Consider the following 18,089-nt stretch of genomic DNA (forward strand, 5'->3'; position numbering starts at 1 on the left):
TGAGAATAGCACTCGTTCCTGGGGTGGCGCAGGATGAGGCTGGTGACCCGTCGCAGAAGGCCGGTGGAAAACACTCACAATTGCATATGTTACAACTGGGACTGCTAGCTGGGGCAGCTGCACCAGGAACGTAGGGTTGTCAGCACTTATATTTGCTTCGAAGCATGCACTGATTGTGCTGGCCAGCCCGCAGAAATGCTGCGCACTGCATTGCAGGGGGTGTGTTTCAACAAGCCTTCATCATCCACACAAAGATTGATTTAAGTGCCATGCGTCCTGTCTCGGTGCGTGCGTTGGGAGCATAATGTCATCTCAGATTGAGATGATGTGGGAGTCGGCATAGGTCTCCACAAACGCCCGCCAGCCGCCATGGATCAGCAGGTCCAGCACGTGCCCCTCCGACGCCCGCGCCAGCGGCAAGCCGACGGCGGCGTTGCGCGGCGACGGCAGCCCGTCGCCGGAAGCAACGACCTGCGGCGCCGTACGTGAGGCGAATCAAAATAAACGAGTGAGGGGCGCGTGTGCGAAGCGCCCAAGCAGCTAGAGCGCACCGCTGTACGTGTGTCCCTTGCGAAAGTCAAGATAATGCTGGAAGGCGCCGGCACCTGCATTTGCTGGTCAAACACGCTGCTGTGCGCCTTCCTGCATGCACGCCCTCTTTTCATAGCTGCTTGCAGCAGCAGATTCGCCCGGATCCAGCACAGCAGCCCCGCAACTCACCTCATCCCACGCGTTCTTCTCTAGATCGTACACGAACGCATCCCCCAGCATCTCGAGGCCGCCGGAGCTGCCGTAAAACGCGCCGCCGACGACAAGGAGCTTCGAGTCCCCAACCGCCGCCGCGATGTGGCTGCAGCGCACGTGGGGCGCGGGGCCGGCGGGGGACAGCTGCTGCCAGGAGAGGGAGGAGAGGTCGAGCCGCCACAGGTCGCCCATCTGTGGTGGTTTGAGGGTTTCAAGGCGAGGCACACGGAGGGGTCAAATTTGCGCCAAATGGATGACATGCAAAGGTAGAGGGATCAGAGATGTGCGCCGCAGGGAGGGGCGGTCAACAAGCCTCCCACCCGCCACCCTGAAGACAAAGCCATGCACCCCTAGTTGCAGCGGCAGGGTCCCCGCGCCACTCCGATAGCCTTGGGGTCACCCTCGACAGGCGCGCTGGTGCTATGTGCCTGCCTCGGGGCTGCAAGCATGTCACGCTCGCCCACCCCCTGGGATACGCGGCACTCTCACCATGGGGCCGCTCTGCGGGGCGCCGCCGAACAGCACCAGTCCGCCCCCCACCCGCGTGACCGAGTGCAGGCCGCGCGCCGACGGGGCGCCCGCCGACGTGTCCGGCTGCACGGGCCGCCGCGCCAGGGTGGGGGGCGACGTGGACGTGTCCAAGGTTAGGATGTGGTCCGAGGTTCGGTGCGTGTGGATGTAGATCATGCCGTCGACGGCCACTGCCTGGAACCTGCTGATACCGCCGCCGACCTTCTCGCCCTGTGTTGGTCGATGGTGAGAGCGGGGGTCAGCACAGGTTGAGTGCGCGTGGTGCTAATGGGCTCGGCAGCTTGCCTGTTGCCGTTGCCCAACACGGCGTATCCAGTCCGATGCCTGATCGCTGGACACGTGCACCTGGCCTCGGATCAACGATGATGAGCGAACACACGCGCAGCACGAGCGCTTTGGGCCGCCCCCCATCCGCACGCTCACCTGCGGCTCCACTCGCGTCCAAGACCAGTCCTTAGTGCTGAGCCTCCAGATGTCATCCTGGAATGCCCCGGGGCCCTGATGACGCACAGCAGTGTGACCATGTGATAAGACCATTCATGATGCTGGGGCCAGGCAAGCCGCGACGCTCACGCAAGCACGATCGGATACGGCCGCACAAGTTCGCGTGTCGAGGCAGCACGACAGGCGCGCTCATGACCAGCCGTCGCTGGCCGGTGGCCACCCCCGCTGCTGCGCGGCGCTCTTTGAAGGGGGGATCAGGCTGCAAAATAACAGGCAGGCCCACCTGCTGCGAGGGGTCCCAGCCGCCGATGAGCCAAACGTCTTCCCCCACCGACACACATTGGGACGCGATGCGCGGCTGAGCGCCGGCCGACAAGGACAAGAGGGTGGGCGCGATGGACAATCAGAGGCGTGATGGGAGGGAGGTCGACGGCTGTGCTATTTGGGCTGCACACCGTCAATGGGGAGTTCTGAGAGTGACACAGCCATGCTTATGAAGTGGTTTGCGCATGCCGAGGCTCAGAGTGCAGGTTTGCACCTGCATGCATACACGGAGCCTGCTGCCTGCTATGCGCGCTGCGACTTCCGCCTGCCTGTCTCTCGGTCTTCCAGCAACCCGCTAAGCAACCAGCGGCGCGAGCGCCAAGCAGGGCGCTCACCCCGGGCTGCGGGCCGGGCGCGTAAGGCACCAGGTCCCAGCTGCCGCCGCCGCCGCGGGCGAAGGCCCACGCTTCGTTCGTGCCCTCCCGCTTCTTGTCCGGTTGTTCCACATAACCCCCGATCATGATGGCATCATATCCGCTTGATGCGGGAAGAGGCGCGGCGCAGGCGCCGCTGCGGGGGAGGAAAGGCGGGCTCTTCGCCACTTCCTGCTAGTTGGGAGGGGGGGGATATGTGCTGGGATGTGGTGAGCAGGCGTTAAATGCATGCATGCATAAGGGACGCCGACGTGGTGCGTGCACGGTACAATGGCACACGGGGGCCATGTGCATGGACTTTCTTGTACTTCGTGCGGGTAGCGTCACACCCATCAGCGACAGCACTGCTCCAGGCTGGGGGCGCGCGGAAACGGCCGCTGCTGCGTGCGGGCGTGGGAGCGGCATCGGTGCTCGCGGCTCCCGCACCTGGACGGTGGCCTTGAAGTGATCCATGGCGCTTGCTCCGATTGAATTGCGGAGTGTGCTGGCCCTTGCCAGCGATCGCGGCTTCCAGTTGCGGATCCCTAAGTTGAGAACACCGCCTTCAAGGACGTGGCAGCTGGCATGCATTAGGGACATTGTCGCTGATAAAAGGGTGACGGTGTGTAGGAATGCACTTGCCTCACTGAGGACAGTCGTGGCACAACCTGGCTGCACACCAGTGACTTGGTGAGTGACGCTCGCGGCGAGCGCTCCGCGGCTGCGTGCATTTCAATCACTGTAGCCTGACAGCAGGTAGGATCAAGCCCCTGAAAGCGCTAATGCAGCTGACTAGGTATGCAGCCCTTTGGTCAAAGGCAGCATTGGCGTATGACTGTGCCAACGTACCTGCGACCGAGGACGAACGTTGCACCCACAAGTGGTCGTTTTGATTCAGGTCCCACACTCAAATGGAGCCACCACTACCTAAAGCCGTTACATTTTACCTTGTGTGGTCATGGTGTTGGCGCATGTGCGTCTTGTGTGTGGGTGTGCGTGCATGTCAGCGTGCACAAGATATTGGATGCCTGACGAGGCCCAAATCCTCCCATGTGCGCATGTCACATGGCAATCAGGGAGGCGTGCCACCACGCACGCATGCCAATGGCGCCGCAAAGCGGCGCAGTGCTCCTTTGAGTGATGGGGGCAGTGCAGTTGGGTCGGGCTACGACTCAGCGCAGACCAGCACAAGCAAGCACGGTTGTAGAAACCTGGAAAGGGCCCCATAGCTGGGTCCACACGCAGCTTGATAAGCAGCCCGTTTGGCAGCCGTCAATTCAGCAATCACATCGAATGGCCGCGGCTCGCGCACAGTGACTGGCCCTCGTCACAAGGTCAGGCAACCGCGTCACTACTGATTGTGGGCAAGGAAGCCACACCAAAGCTCTGTCTGACACTGCAAGATGTGTATTGGGGAGTCGGTGGCACACCGAAATGCATGCGTTCGATGCCAAGAGTGGTGCCCACCCAGAGATCTTAAAAGTTTGAAGGATGTAGCGGCTCAAGCGGCATCAACTGAGACGTTCGAGTGTGTGAACCATGTCTGTAGAGCAGACCCACGTAGCCATCTCCAGCTCTTGACAAGAGCTACCAGACAGCACCGGCAGGCAGGCCCAACACGCTGTCGGTTGTTGACCAATAACAGCATGGGCTGTCGAGAAGGTGGGCACTTGGCAAGTTTTCATCGCGTGCCGCTGGGGCTCAGAGACCGGTTATGTTCTTGTAGAGAGCTGGTAGGAAGTGCCTGCAGTGCAGGGGCCGCGCGGTGGCAGAGTGATAACAATATGCAGGACTCGAACAGGCGTTGAAACAAAGCCAGGCAGCCAGGCAGCCGGACAGGCAGTTGAGCTAAATGGCCCCTCTTGCCTCAAGCGCAACTCACTTCATGTTGCTAAACTCCTCTAGGCAGTGCTGCGCCCACAGCAGCGCAGTGCCTTCCGGGTCCCTGCCACCAAACGCCTGTGTGGGTAATCGGGGTGACCGGGTGACAGTGAGGCCAAGTGTGCACATTCAAGCACATGTAGCAGTTGGCATGACAACGCATGCATGTGCCCCCCTTTTATAGAACTGCAGATCACGTGGGCTCCATGCCGTCACGTTTTTGCCATCCCCCCCCCTCCGGCTCCGTCGCTGCACTAAGAGTGAGCGCACGGTGAGGTGCATCCTGGTGCATGGCACCAAGCGCAGCGTGGCCTTGCATATGATCGCTCCAGCCAGGCCCGTCGCTAGCCCTCTTCAATCAGTACTCATATTCCATTTTGGGGCTTGCGTCTGCTGGGTGCACACAAAAACCCTGCAAATACTCTGGTCAAGCGTCCGGTCAAACTCTCTGATCCAGCCCCCGCACCTTGCGGGCATATTTGTTGTTGTAGGATTTGACCGTGCGGGCTTTGCGGTCTGTGTATGTGCCTTTGACCTGGCCGGGGGGGGGGGGGAGGGGTCAGTGAGAACAGGTGGGCTGCGCATGAGGGGTTTCACAGGTTGGTCGTTGCTCGAAGGGACAATGGCATGTTTCGGTCCGCCGGCCTAGCTCGGCCGCCACGCCAAGCGTAATCAGCAGGTTGGAAAACACTGCGTGCCGCATTCGCACGTTGGCGGGAGTGCGTTGCATGTTGCTTGCAGCGACTGCATCTCTTCGCTCGAGGCGGTCCGGCGCGCTGGGCTTGAGCAGAGGGCCTCGTTCACAGCACCCGCCTCGGCGCACGTCCAGGTGCATCAGCAGCGCAACGCACCTGGAAGCCGATGCGCAGCTCGCTGGTCAGGATGAGCCCCTGGGGCGATGCCGACCACTGCGATATCGTCCCAGGGTGGCGCACGTGGACAGGGTCAGGGGACGCGGGTGCAGAGGGCAGCATTGGCAGTCTTTTGTTTGTGCCCAAGCGGGCAGCGAGACCTCTCGTCCTGACACATTTACGGAGGAAAGTGTTGGGTCGCAGTCAAGCACAGACACAGCGACGGGGCGTCCGCACCAGGTGGCGCAGGCGCATCGGCTTGTTGCTCAGCCCGATGGACAGCTGCATGAAGAGGCCAGTGATGTTCAGGGCAACCACCTGGATGTCGTCGTTTGCATAGGCCTGGGTGCGTGGGTGGGGTTGATGTTTCCAAGGTGCGTTTTGGTCAGCAAGAACGCAGACAAATTTTTTAGGGACATGCTGGGAACCTCCTGTACACTCCCTGAGTTCAACCGAGAGGATGGGACACGGCAATGAGAGGCCGTAACAGAGGCTGACGCTCGCTGGGGCTGCCTGACTGGTGCAGGGTCGCCATCCTTAACCTCGGCCCGGTCCACATGCTGACCTCGTCTGACCAGATGCAGTTTGCGTCGCTCTTCAAGTAGCGCTGGGAGGCGATGATGAACTCGGCTGGGGGTCGAAGAGAACAAAGGGAGGGCAGGCAGGTGTGAGGGCGGCAGGGAGGAGACGCGCACAGGTGGAGCACGCTCGTCACAGCTCGGTTCATCACAGCAGCCCTGGTGTTGGTTGCCTCCGCCTCCCCTCGCGCACACGGAACAAGGTGGATAGAAAGCAGAACTGGGCGCTCACTGATGCGCCAGACGGCCTTGTCCACGCTTCCGGGGACAGTCTTGGCCAGGGGGCTCTTGCGCTTTGTCAGCTGATACAGGTGGTCCCTCGGGTGCCAAACGTGATCTGGTAAATGTGACGGATATAGAATGCAGCGCAAATTGCGTTTAATGCGAGGTTCAATTGATGTGTGGTGCTTGAGCTGCGCGTTGGGTGGCGTAGACGATTGAGGGCCACTGCAGGGTGGGGGCCAGCAATGCATCCGCCATCTAAAGGGCGGGCATGGCAAACGGGCATCAAAACCCAGCAATAGAGGTGTGGCCTGCCCTTTTCTCTATCGCCATCACTCACAGCGCGGGTAGGTCATCCCGTCGACCGGGTGCGTCATGTCGCCTGGCGTGGTGGCAGTTTTTGACGGACAGGCGGGCAGGAGTCGGTGGGGTTGAGCTGGTGAAGACGCAAACTGAAAGAAGAGAGGCACCAGACCGAAGTTGGTGGGCAGCGGCGACACAGACGGGCAGTCCTCCATACCCATGCTCACCCTCCACGTTGCCTTTGAACCACCAGACGGCCATCTCAGGGGTGACGCCGGCGATGGGCTTGTGCACGACCTGCGATGCATCAGCAGGGACGGCAGGCAGCAGGGGGGATTCTGAACGCCGCGTGATGGAGGAAGAGAGGCTGCCCAGGTGCAAGCTGCTAGCAGGTGGGCTGCCCAGCCGTGATGCTGCGCCTGTGGCCTTGTACAACAACTATCACATCGTTAAAACCTTTGCAGCGTCATTGGCGCCACGCCTCCCGCTTGCACACAAGGGGTCACCCCTGACCCCACCTGGACAAATATCTCGTTGGTCGCGCTGTCGGTGGTGATGTTGTAGCTCTCTGCGCAGGCGAAGTTGCAGTACTGCCAGTCCGGGGGCCGGCGCACAGGCAGGTCCTTGGCTTGGATGGGTCCTTGGATGATCTGCCCACGCCCACCTGGAAGTGTGTCGAAGCAGCACAAAGCATCAGCAGTGTCCGTAGGATTGAGGCGCAGTTGGGAGGACGGGCACCCAGGGCGCAAACAAATGCTGCTGCCAGCACTGGCTCAAGCTTAGCTTTTATCGTGCAACCATCGAGCGCTTGCGGGCACAGTTTGGATCAATGGCATAGGGACTAAGCGCGGCACCTCAAAGACAACAGGGAGAGCCCCGCACTTTATGTGCATGGAAGCTAGTCTCCTCTCCCTCCCGTGGCCACCCTGTTAGGCCCGCCGCCAGGCCTCGCGCGGCTCACTTTTGCAGCGGCGTCCTTTGGGCTGCGGCGTGGCCTGGGGCCCTACTGCGGACAGAGCTTCCACGACGTCGGCACTGCCACTGGCCTTGCTTGCAGGCAGGTCCACTGGATCTTGTCCACCAAGCGCTTTTGCCGCTGCCCTCTCGAGAGGCCCCCACCCAGGGGAGGCCGCCATTGCTGCACGAAATGAGCAAGGAGGCGTCAAGCGCTGCCAACGTGCATGTGCGGCGGGCCAGGCTGCGGACACACAACGAGCGTGACGGCGCGAATGCACCGACACAAAATTTACCTCCATTCTCGGCAGCTATGAGTGCTAGAGTGGCCAGTGCGACAACAAGTGCCAGACCACCGCTGCGCGGGCCGACCATCGCAACAAGACAATCCTAAGGTGAGACGGGTGAAATACTTTAGATATAGCAGGTGAAATCGTATTCTGCAACCTGACTTGGCCGTCTCTTCCTGCGAAACCCCTTCGCGGACACCACAGATGCCGACAGCGTGGCGAGGACCTGTCGCGAGCGCACGGTAGTCAACAGAAACACATACCAGAAACCGCTGACCGCACCCGCGCGTCTGGGACACCACCAGCCAGTGACGTGCCAGTGTCACCCAAGCTGCTCCTGCTGCTCGTGCACTCGCCCGCCCAACCTCACTAACGGGCCTGGCTATGTCAACGGGCCCCACAACGGGTGACCAATGGGTCAAGCACGTCCGCAGTAATGTTGACATATTATGCGACCTGCTACGCTCACCATCCAGCTTCGAGGCGGTCCCGCGGCAGTTGTACCTCCCAGCTCGAGCTGGACAACCGATTTGCGATGTCCCCACTCAACTTTGCTATAGTGAGTCGTTTTGAAAGGTTCAGCCCCTCTCATTGTCTTGCAATACGAATCTTGCACAGCAGCAGCAGCAGCAGCAGCAGCAGCAGCAGCAGCAGCAGCAGCAGCAGCAGCAGCAGCAGCAGCAGCAGCGACAGCCGCAAGAGGAGTGTGGCAGCAAGTGCAGGTTTTGGAGAGCGAGGCGGCATGGCTGATGACATCAAGGAGACTCAGTGGCTGGCCGACGACGATGAAGGGACACGCTGAGCAAGCATGCGTCACCCCATCCCGCAGGGTGACAGTGCGGCCAGCCGGACGCGGCGACATTTTGCTGTGGTCGTCCGGGGTAGGCAAGGGAGCCGCCGGGGGGCTGCGCGGGCGGCCGCGTGATCCTTTGTGCATGACGGCGCGTGGTCGTGGGCACAGGTGCAGGTGGCAGGTTCAATGCGGCTGGCTGCTTCGGGCCTGGCTCCGCGTCACACAGCAGTGTGAATGCAACACGGGCAACAAGAATCTGCCCTGAGCTTGACGCAGGGTTTGGTCTTTAGGTGCTCACACGTTTCAGCGCGGGGTGTGTAACGGTCTGCTTGGAGGTTGGGGTTTCTGTGTAACAACCAAGAAGTCAGCAACACAGTAGCGCAGCCTTGATTCTGGTAATGGTTGCGCTTACCTTGCAGGACTTGCAGACATAAGCCTGGAAGGTCCAGATCTCGGCAAAGCCTGCACTTGTGGGGCAGCCATAAGCACAGCAGTTCCCCGCACGGGCGGACTGCGGCGGCCAAGCAATCGGCTCCAACGGGTGGGCACGCAGTTGATGTTTGATTTGGACATATATTGCTGCAGGGATCGTGCAGGTACTGTTCAAGGGGGCAGTTGCTTACCGCACCCAACATGCCCATCAGGGCGATGAGGGCCTCGTATTGCTAAATGGTAGGCGCACGAGACCCGGGCACCGGCACGTCTCAGGCACAAAGTCAGCATGACTCAGGGAATGCTGCTTTCAAGGCTGCCTCAATGGCTTCTGAGCAGCGTTTGCAAGCTGAATAGGATATCATGATGCCACCATGTTTCAGATATCTGGTGAAGTATTTCAACCCTGGTGATGACCAGACACTGATGATGTAGTGTGAGGGAGCTGAAACGAATGGTCTCACGTGCAGCGCGGTGGCATCCTTTGGCGTGCCCCCGGTTCAAGAATACGAACGCTTGATGTTGTGTCGGAGACGGCAGTGCGCAGTGATCGCAAATCTAAAACGAAGCCTCGGAGCGTTGGAATGCACGCCTCGCAAGCCCAAATGCGCGTTCAAGGCCAGCGCTTCCTGGTCATCATTATATTGTTTGGTGCTAAAATAGCCTGTGCGGGCCCTCGGGAAGAGCAGCAACCGGTGATCAACGAGGCCGCGACAGCACGAGCAGGTGGGCGGCTTGTCCAAGGGCAACAGTAGCTGGGTGGTGGCTCGCCGGCCGCCCGGCAACTGTCTTTGCTTTGCTCAGCTCCTGCCGCCTCCAATTTCCCGGGAAATTTATCGCCAGGCCTCTCCACAGCAGCGCCACAAACCACCCCAACCAGCCACCTGGCGGGTGCCGACGATAGCCTGCCGAGCCAAAGGCAGGCTCGCCTTGACGAAGGCAGCTGGGACGCCACCAGGGCAAGCTCACCACCTTCAAACAGCAGTGCGGCAGCGCAGGGGGGTCGCGCTGGTCTGGGTCTTGCCCCTGAGCAGCTGTTGGTGCAGGATTCTGGGCAGGGTGCGGGCGCAGGCGATCGAGACGACTCCATGGTGATGTCAGCTTCGTTGCTTCAAAGCAGGCTTCTCGGCCTGCTTGGTCGTCCTGCGCCGCCAGAGAGCAGCTGCAGGAACAGCAGCAGCGACTGCAACGGCACCGGCAGCGGGGAAAGCAGCGCGGGCAGCAACGGGGAACCAGCTGGGGTTGGAAGCAGTGGTAGCACAGGAGAGAGCAGTAAAGGCGACGACGAGGGGGGCCGTGATCAGCAGAGTGCGGGACCAGCCTGGTGGACGGTCTTGCACCAATTGGCAGACGAGCGGCCGCAGCACGTGAGATGGGTACAAACTGGAATGCTTCAGTACATGTGCTCAATGAGCAACGTGGTTCACTTTTGTTGCTGGTGCGCTGTGCAGTGTCAGAGGAGGGCGACCGCGCCGGCAACTCCACGTCTTCCCCTGCGACCCACACCCAAATGCAGGCGGGGTTTGCACGCCTTGCAGCAGCCGCGCTGGCCTCTGCGCCAGCCGCGCTCGACGGCCCCCCGCCCCTGGCGCTGCTTGTGCCGACAGACGCGGCTTTTGCACACCACCTGCTGGGCGCCTCCGCAGCCAGCTGCGCAGGCGACCCTCTGACCAGCTGCGTGCACGACGGCCTGGCACCTGCAGCCGCAGCTGCTTTGACTGCTAGCCCCAAAGCAGACAACATATCGTTGCCTGCATGGCCAGAAGAGGGAGGGTTCTTTGGCGACCAAAACAGGAGTGGCGGCCCCGTGCCTGGGCCGGGGCAGAGCCCAGACATGACCTTCAGCAACAGGCGCATGCGGCAGGTTGGCGTTGGAGGGGGGCAGGCGGACCAGCAGGCACAGCAGCAGCAGCAGCAGCAGCAGCAGCAGCAGCAGCAGCAGCAGCAGCAGCAGCAGCAGCAGCAGCGGCGGCAGCAGCAGCAGCAGCAGCAGCAGCAGCAGCAGCGTCTGCTGGAACCAAACGTTTCGGCGCAACACTCTGTTCTGCAGCTGGCAGCTCAGCAGCCGGCCAAGCTGAGGCGGCTCTTGCTTCGCCATGGTGAGGCACGACCGCCACTTGAACTTTCTGTGCTGCCTCCTGCGGGTGGCATCTACACTGCTTTTTATTTGAGGTTGCCGCAGCTGATGAGGGCTGGCCCAACCTCTCTCTTGCTGCTGGCCGTACTCTGCTGCGCGCCGCCGCAGCGCTGCCGGCATCCCAGCTCAACTCTACAGCGCCCGCTGGGCGGAGCGCTGCGGCCGCGCTGGGCGCGTCTGCGGCTGTGCCGCCGCCGTCCTTGTTGATGCAGAACATGCTAGGGGAGTACCTGCAGGTGGGCGGTTGGCATAGCATGCAACCGGGGTGCATGTCCGGCGGCATGGATCAGCAACATTTATTCTAATTGCTGGGAGGAATTCGTGTTGGGGAGGAAGTCTGTGTTGGGGGTGCAGCCGCGAGCCCGCGACATACATCGCGGCGCATTGGGTAAAGCGTTGCGATTTCTGTACGTACATTCATGGTACAGCAAGCTTGTGATAGCCACGCTCTTACACCCAACAACCCCTTGGACAGGTGGCACCTGGCGCCCAGAAATCGCCCGATGACACGCCAGCAGCCGCCTCCGGCCCGATGGCAAGCCCGCAACCAAAGCCGGAGGAGCCGCAGCTGATGACCTCCGGCTCCCTCCAAGGAGCAATCGGCCTGGTGGTCGGGAGGAGCTGCGGGGGCACCGTCGTCACCTGGGGCCCCCAGATAATTCAGGGTGTGGTGCTGATGGGGATCAGCTCGGTTCTCCAGGTGTGTGGTGATGAAGAGACTGGGTGGGGGCGCACGGTGACAAGCGCTACTGGAACGCGCACCAGCACAACAGCACAATCGACGTGCGCGCGCTGCAATCAACAGGTCATACCTGAAGCCGTCAAACCCCCTTGCACGCACCTCCTGTGCACATCTAATGCACTTGAACCCCCCCTTATCACACCCGCCTGATGCACGCCTAAAAGTGCTTGCCTGCCAACCCTGAAGCATACACATCTTGCCGGCCGCATCGGACAGGAGTCTGACCTGGCGGTTAGCGCAGCCACAGAGCGCAAGCTGCGCCAGGCGTTCGGCCTCGCACCACGGGACGCCCAGGTGCATCCGAGGGAGATTGCCCTGCACGCAATGCGGCGGCCCTAGGCGCTAGATTACGCCTGCTTGTGTATGCCTGAGCTGGGATTGGCCGCGATATTTCTGCAACAAAGAGCCGGGCTTTGTTGTGCGCGTGAGTCTGAACTACATCTGTGTGAAGAGATCCGTCAGTGGCAAGGCTGCCTCCACGCATTCTCCGAGCTGTTGCCCTCCCGATCCACTACCCCTCCAGGCCGCAGCCGCCAGGGTGGATTTGGCCAAGAAGAGGCCAGCCATCAACCTTAGCGCTGCTGCGAGTTCTGAGCCTGCGGGGGATGAATCATCCTCTGCGTTGGCAGCAACGTCTGCGATGGGCCCTATGGTGGACTGGCTGCAGGTTTGAGCGCTCTGCACTGCCTTGAGCATGTCAGCCTCCTGCCGGACAAAAAAACTGTGTGCCTCCGTCGTATGACGACCATGAATCAGTACAAGAGGATCACCCTGCTCATGTGCGCTATGTCTTACACGCTTTGACCAGCACCGTCCCATTCTCACTCACGCGCACACAAGTGCAGCATGCACGCATGCACGCTCACGCGCACAAACACACATGGCACTACCTATGGCCCAATCTCAACAACCCAAACAGTCTCTTGAGGAGGCAGACGCCTTAGCGGACACCCTGCTGCGTCTGGATCGCATTGACACCGCGTCAGTCAACGCCGCCGCTGCAGCCCCCACAGCCGGCGGCTCCTCTGCAGCCGGCACTTCTGGGTCTTCTGAACCCCAGACTCCACAGGCAGCCGCCGCTTTGAGCAGTGCAGCAACAGGGGCGGCCCCGGCGCCCGCAGCCGCCTGCCCCGTCGGACAGCTCTCCCTGGGCCCCCTTTTGCAGAGCCTCCAGCCGCCCCAGCTGGCGCCACAGCCGGCCTTTGCCACTGACGTCCAGCCCGAGGCGTCCCCGGGCGGCGCGACGGGCGCTCCGACCCAAACGGAGGATGCGCGCGGCACCAACAGCAGCAGCACTGCTGGTCATTCAGGCTCGGCCCAGATTATTGGCGACGACCAGGATGACCGCCTGGCGTTCTCCACGGTGTTTGACTTCGCTGCAATGCTGCGCAATGGCTCGGCCACGGCGGACGGGCTGAGGGCCCTGTTTGGCCGCCGCTTGCGAAGGTGCGTTGCTGCATGATGGACGTGCGGAACGTGCACGCAAGCAGCAAGTGGCTGCAGGGTCGGCCGGCCCAATTGTTGGAGAAGCATCACTTGTTTCAAACTTCTGGCAGCAGGCGTGTTACACCAGCAGTCCAAACCACGACCTCGCTGCGCTGCACTGCCCACCGCACGCAGGCACAACCCCACGCTGCGCGCCGTGGTGACATACACTGACGCCCTGTCGGCCGACGCAGCCCGACGCGCAGACGCCCAGCTGCAGCGAGCAGGCGGGGCGCAATCGCCGCAGGCAGCAGGTTCCCGGCAGGCCAGCGGTGCAGGTCCGCCCCTAAACGCCACTGGTGGCAGTACTCCGTTGGCGGATGACGATGCGGGGTCGTCACTACTGCTGGGCATCCCATATGGCAAGTCTGAGCTGTTTGACGATGCCTCCTACCCCTGATTGACTGGTTTCTCATTGATCAGCATTGTTTTCATCTGCAAAGCAAGCGCACACCTCTCCAAAAACCCCAGCTGAGCCATCAGAACGCCCAACATACACACACGCATGCCCGCCTCATGAGCAGGCCTCAAGGACATCTTTGCAGTGCCCGGCTACCCCACCACCTGGGGCAGCGCCGCGTTGGCCCGAAGGGTCATCCACCGCCCGTCGTGGGCGTTTGAGGCGCTGAGCGGCGCCGCCGGCGCGGTCCACTCTGCAAAGCTTTCGACAGGTGACTGGATTCGTGGGCCTCAGCGGCGGTTGGAGCCACGGCTCGCTGTGGCGTCGTCTGTGAGGTTGTGAGCACTTTAGTGTTACTGTTGACACAGACATCAAGTTGATGGGTGTGCCCCTCCACACCTGATGCGGCCTCGCCACGCGCAATGCACCATCTGAATGCATGACGGTCTTGGCACCCGGTGCTGGCCCTGCACACAGGGGAGCTGGCGTGGGGAGACGATTGGTTCGGGGGCCTGACGCGAAACCCCTGGGACCCAACAACCGGAAGTTGTGGCAGCAGCGCCGGCTCTGCTGCTTCTGTGGTCGCAGGTACGTGCGGTTCTTTTGGCCTGATTTTGATACTGCGAGGGTGCGAGGCTGCCGTTCAATGCAAGGCGCCCGGCTGGTCGACTGATGCTGTGGCAATGGATTGGGCCGGCAGCAGGCTCGCTTGGCACACACGACGGACGCAAGCAAACTGAATTGGCCCCCTCTGGATGCAGGCCTCCTGCCATTTGCAATCGGCAGGTAACTCCCGAGGCTTGGGGGCTACCACTCAGTTGTGCAACACGCTCCGTCCAGGCTGCTTTGGGGTGCATTGCCATTTTGACAGCCCCAGCCGCGGTCTGCGCACGCGCCCTAGCTCGCACCCCACAAACAGCGCACGTGCGAGTGCGCGCGGCCGCGCAAACGGCGCTGTGAAATCCGCAGTGAGACTTGGGGCTCCATCCTCTGCCCCGCCGTGACGACGGGCGCCACTGCCTTCCGGCCCAGCGGCGGCCTCATCCCACAGACAGGCGTCTTGCAGGCGAGATTCCGTCTCACACCCTGCCTGATTCGAGCAGGGGTTCGGACACTCGATGGGGTAACAGCATCCATGCCCCTCATCGCCAGAGATCTGCGCGGCTGCATGCGCTTTGCCCAGTGGCGCCACCATGGATGGCGCCAGACCAGCCCCCTGAAGGACGGGTGGTGCCCGCCACACCCACACCTCTCTCCGTGCTGCACAACAGCCGCGCACCATCCAACCCAACAAACAAACATCGACACCTCCAATCTCTTCCAATCCAGGCATCCGCCTCCCTCGACAAAACCGGCGTTTTCTGCCGGCAAGCCCTGGACTGCCTGGCCGTCGCCCGTGCTCTCGAGGCGCCGCAAACCGCAACCTCCGCCGCCCTCGCAGTCCGAAGCAGCCAGCTACCACCACTATCGCCGCCGCCATCCCTGTTGCAGCAGCAGCAGCAGCAGCAGCAGCAGCAGCAGCAGCAGCAGCAGCAGCAGCAGCAGCAGCAGCAGCCGCAGCAGCAGCAGCAGCCGCAGCAGCAGCAGCAGAAGCAGCAGAAGCAGCAGCAGCCAATTTCAAGATCATATGCCGTGCCTTTCATGTCGGCGGATGAGTTCAGGGCTGGCCTGGGCGTCACCCTGACATCGCTGCAGGTCGGTTTTCTGGAACGCACGGCGCCTGAGCTGGTGGGAGTGTTGAACCGCACGGCAGGTCTGCGCGTTGTTGGGCCTCTGCCTGAGCCACCCGGTGGGTTGTACAGAGCTTTCTCTGCCCCTGATGAGGAAGAAATGCTTGCCGGAACCGAGCTGCTAGCCACCATGATTGCAGAGGAAGCTGTGCAGTGCAATGCAAAATTCTGCTGATGGCAGGGCATCGGCTGCAATGTCACAGCTCGCCCTTTTTTTCTGCCATGTCTGATCCGTCTGAGTGTATGCCCAAGGCCCATGTGCACACCCCATCATCAATTGAGGCAGATGTGCCCTCTTGGCCTCTCACTCATTTTCCCCCCAGGTGCTGAGTTGACCGAGGATCTGCTGACCGTGATCCTGGAATCCGAGGTTGCCCTCAGCTTCGAAGGGCTCTGGATGGCAGGCATTGTCAGACCTAACACCAGGCAAGACAATGCAGAGCGCACGGGTTGGATGGTTCAAGCTCTGGCCTGGAGCAACCTTGCAAACAGTGCACACCAGCCTGCACTGCCAGGACGCACTGCTTTGGCCAGCAGCCATGGGGTGTACCCGGCACAGTAATGCAGATCTGTGCTTCGCAGCGTACGTTACTTCGCCCGTGTACCATCCAAACCGCCCGTACTGCCAGGTGGTACAATATGTTCAGGCTGGGCCAGGTGATGCCGTCCCTCGGATACCTCAAAGCTCAGCGCCTGCGCCAGGAGCTTGCTTGTCAGGCAAGAGGCGGCCTCCGCCCGGCTCGAGAGCGGTGTTGACGAGTTTGACGGGTGATTGATGGCACAATTGCTTGAGAACGAGGTTTGGCGGTCAGACGTGCTTGCAACCTCAGGAGAGCGGTGTTGACTGCGGCTTGGGTCTTCACCTGACTGCCATCGATTAGCACCCTGGAGGCTTTGGCCGCGACGACCACACAACTTCCGCTGCCCGCCCCTCATCGGCCCATCGCTCAGGTCACCGCTTATTTTGAGAGCAACGGGATTTCTGCGCTGCTCAAGGGCTGCGGCGGCGGCGCGGCGGGCTTGGACGCCCTGCCCTCCCTCCTGGGGATACCCGAGGTCGTCCTGCCTGTTGGTTTCGTGCAGTCCGAGGCAGGTGACTCGGAGACTAGTGGTGTTGCGGGCGCTGCAACACCTGCCCAGCTCGTCGGCCGCAGCAACATGTCAGCCCCACCCGCCAGCGGCGGCGGCGAACGGTCACCGACAGCGGTGGAGAAGGGCGGCTTCCCTCCCCTCAACGGCAGCGCAGTGGCACCAACAGGGGCCGGGTCCGGGCTGCGGCCGTTGTCAAACTCGATTTTTGGGCCACCGGGCGCGGACGCTGCTGTGGTGGCGGTAGCGGACGCTTTCCAGAGCACAACAAGCCACCACCTGCAGCGGCCGACGGTGCTGGTGGGGTAGGCGTGGGGCCATGAACACGGCCCGTGGATGCTCACATGCGGATCTGGGCGGTGCGCCAGCGTGCTGCTGTGATGCACGTCGTGCCGCTGTTGAAATGCCCATTTGAATCTTGAAAGGCAGTCAGATTTGGGGTACCCTCTTTGAGTCCATTGGAAGCACTAGCCTTGAAGTAGACGATTTGTTTGCAAGTAAATTACACTTCACTCCTAAGTCGTGCAATCCACAGCTCTTGATAAGAAAGGAATGCAGGGCTCAGAGCCTGCTGGCGCCAAGCCGCGCACAAGGCCACACTCTGAAATTGTTTTGATGGTCGCAGCCCCGACGGCCGCCCCGCGTAGCTGCGCAGGGTGCCTGGGGGGCCTGCTGTGCGCGCTTTGCTGCCGTATTGGTTTTTGCCGGATGTTATCGTGGATGAAAGCTGCAGCACTGCAACGACGTCAACAACAACGACACAAGCGCGGTCATGACGCAATCCATGGACCACCGCACCCCGCACTGCATGAAATGGTACAGGCGCCTAATGACTACGGTTCAGGGGGTATGTACAATATGCAGCTGACGAGGCATCAGCATGACATTGACGGAGCCAATCGAGAGCAGCCGCTGGCCGCCGACGCCGCCCACGCAGCTCGACATGTGGAGGCATCGGCGAGCGCAAGCAGCAGCGGCCCCATCGCTCGGGTCATTCACCGCCACAGCAGCGCTGGGAGCGGTATCCTTCAAACGGCGCCCGCACCACCGGCGCCGGCGCTGCCACCAGGCAAGAGGGGCGCAGTAAGCTCGCTCGCCAGCTGCTGCTGCTGCTGCTGCTGTTGCTGCTGCTGCTGCTGCTCGGCCAAAGCCACGACCGCGCCGCCGCCGCCGCCGCCGCCACCGCCGGCCTCTATATCCTGGACCGCCCCACCGGCCCCCGCTGCCGCCGCTTCTGCCGCGCCGCGGCGCATCCTGCGGGCCAGCCGCCGCAGCCAACCGCCGCCCAGGCGCCCTCCGCCGCCACCGCCTGCATCCCCCCGCCCGGCACCCACGCCCACACCCGCGACCGGCGCGGCCCCCTCGTGCACCGCCGCCGTCCCCGGCGCAGGCGTGGCGGCGGCTGACGTGGCGGCGGCTGACGAGGCGCCGCCGCTTGGCAGCTGTGGCGGGGGCTCGGTCGCGTCGCGCTTGCAGACGGGGCAGAAGCGGCGCACGGCGAGCCAGGAGCCGACGCATTTTGCATGAAACCTGTGGGCACACGGCAGCACTGACACCTTTTCTCCGGCCCTGTACCTCTCCAGGCATATCACGCACGTGCGGCGCGTCGCGCCGCCCCGCGAGCCCGGCGGCAGCGCGGCGGCGCCCCCGTGGCGGTCGCTCTCGCCGCCGCTGCTGCTGCTGCTCGCGCTGCCGCTGCAGCAGCTGGCGCTGACGTCAGATTGGGCGGCCACCTCAGACTCGTCGCCGTCCGCCTCCTCCTCCCCCCCCTCCTCCACGCCAAAGCCGGCCGGGCCCTCACCGCCC

General features: G+C 62.2%; 4 protein-coding genes across 4 annotated transcripts; 1 reads left to right on the forward strand and 3 right to left on the reverse strand.

The window, feature by feature from the left end:
• Positions 1 to 312: 312 nt before the first annotated feature.
• MNEG_1120 (hypothetical protein) lies at positions 313 to 2,504 on the reverse strand (the record flags this gene model as incomplete). The annotated part of the gene is made up of 6 exons (XM_014050398.1): positions 313 to 471; positions 721 to 936; positions 1,234 to 1,485; positions 1,699 to 1,773; positions 2,003 to 2,077; positions 2,379 to 2,504. 6 exons carry the CDS (start codon positions 2,502 to 2,504, stop codon positions 313 to 315), a joined length of 903 nt encoding a protein of 300 aa, XP_013905852.1.
• Positions 2,505 to 4,097: 1,593 nt separating this feature from the next.
• On the reverse strand, positions 4,098 to 7,560 carry MNEG_1121 (hypothetical protein; the record flags this gene model as incomplete). The annotated part of the gene is made up of 11 exons (XM_014050399.1): positions 4,098 to 4,140; positions 4,279 to 4,355; positions 4,744 to 4,812; positions 5,129 to 5,185; positions 5,366 to 5,470; positions 5,694 to 5,758; positions 5,939 to 6,043; positions 6,269 to 6,310; positions 6,459 to 6,528; positions 6,750 to 6,895; positions 7,482 to 7,560. 11 exons carry the CDS (start codon positions 7,558 to 7,560, stop codon positions 4,098 to 4,100), a joined length of 858 nt encoding a protein of 285 aa, XP_013905853.1.
• Positions 7,561 to 10,534: 2,974 nt separating this feature from the next.
• On the forward strand, positions 10,535 to 16,592 carry MNEG_1122 (hypothetical protein; the record flags this gene model as incomplete). The annotated part of the gene is made up of 11 exons (XM_014050400.1): positions 10,535 to 10,799; positions 10,946 to 11,073; positions 11,313 to 11,537; positions 11,796 to 11,873; positions 12,745 to 13,025; positions 13,200 to 13,342; positions 13,589 to 13,735; positions 13,942 to 14,052; positions 14,906 to 15,217; positions 15,518 to 15,603; positions 16,146 to 16,592. The coding sequence occupies 11 exons, from the start codon at positions 10,535 to 10,537 to the stop codon at positions 16,590 to 16,592; spliced, it is 2,223 nt and encodes a 740-aa protein (XP_013905854.1).
• Positions 16,593 to 17,311: 719 nt separating this feature from the next.
• Positions 17,312 to 18,079, reverse strand: MNEG_1123 (hypothetical protein; the record flags this gene model as incomplete). The annotated part of the gene is made up of 1 exon (XM_014050401.1): positions 17,312 to 18,079. A coding segment is annotated over one exon (768 nt), but the record flags the coding sequence as incomplete, so codon positions are not given.
• Positions 18,080 to 18,089: the final 10 nt, after the last annotated feature.

This window comes from Monoraphidium neglectum (genome assembly GCF_000611645.1).
Source record: "Monoraphidium neglectum strain SAG 48.87 unplaced genomic scaffold scaffold00106, whole genome shotgun sequence".
NCBI lineage: Eukaryota > Viridiplantae > Chlorophyta > Chlorophyceae > Sphaeropleales > Selenastraceae > Monoraphidium > Monoraphidium neglectum.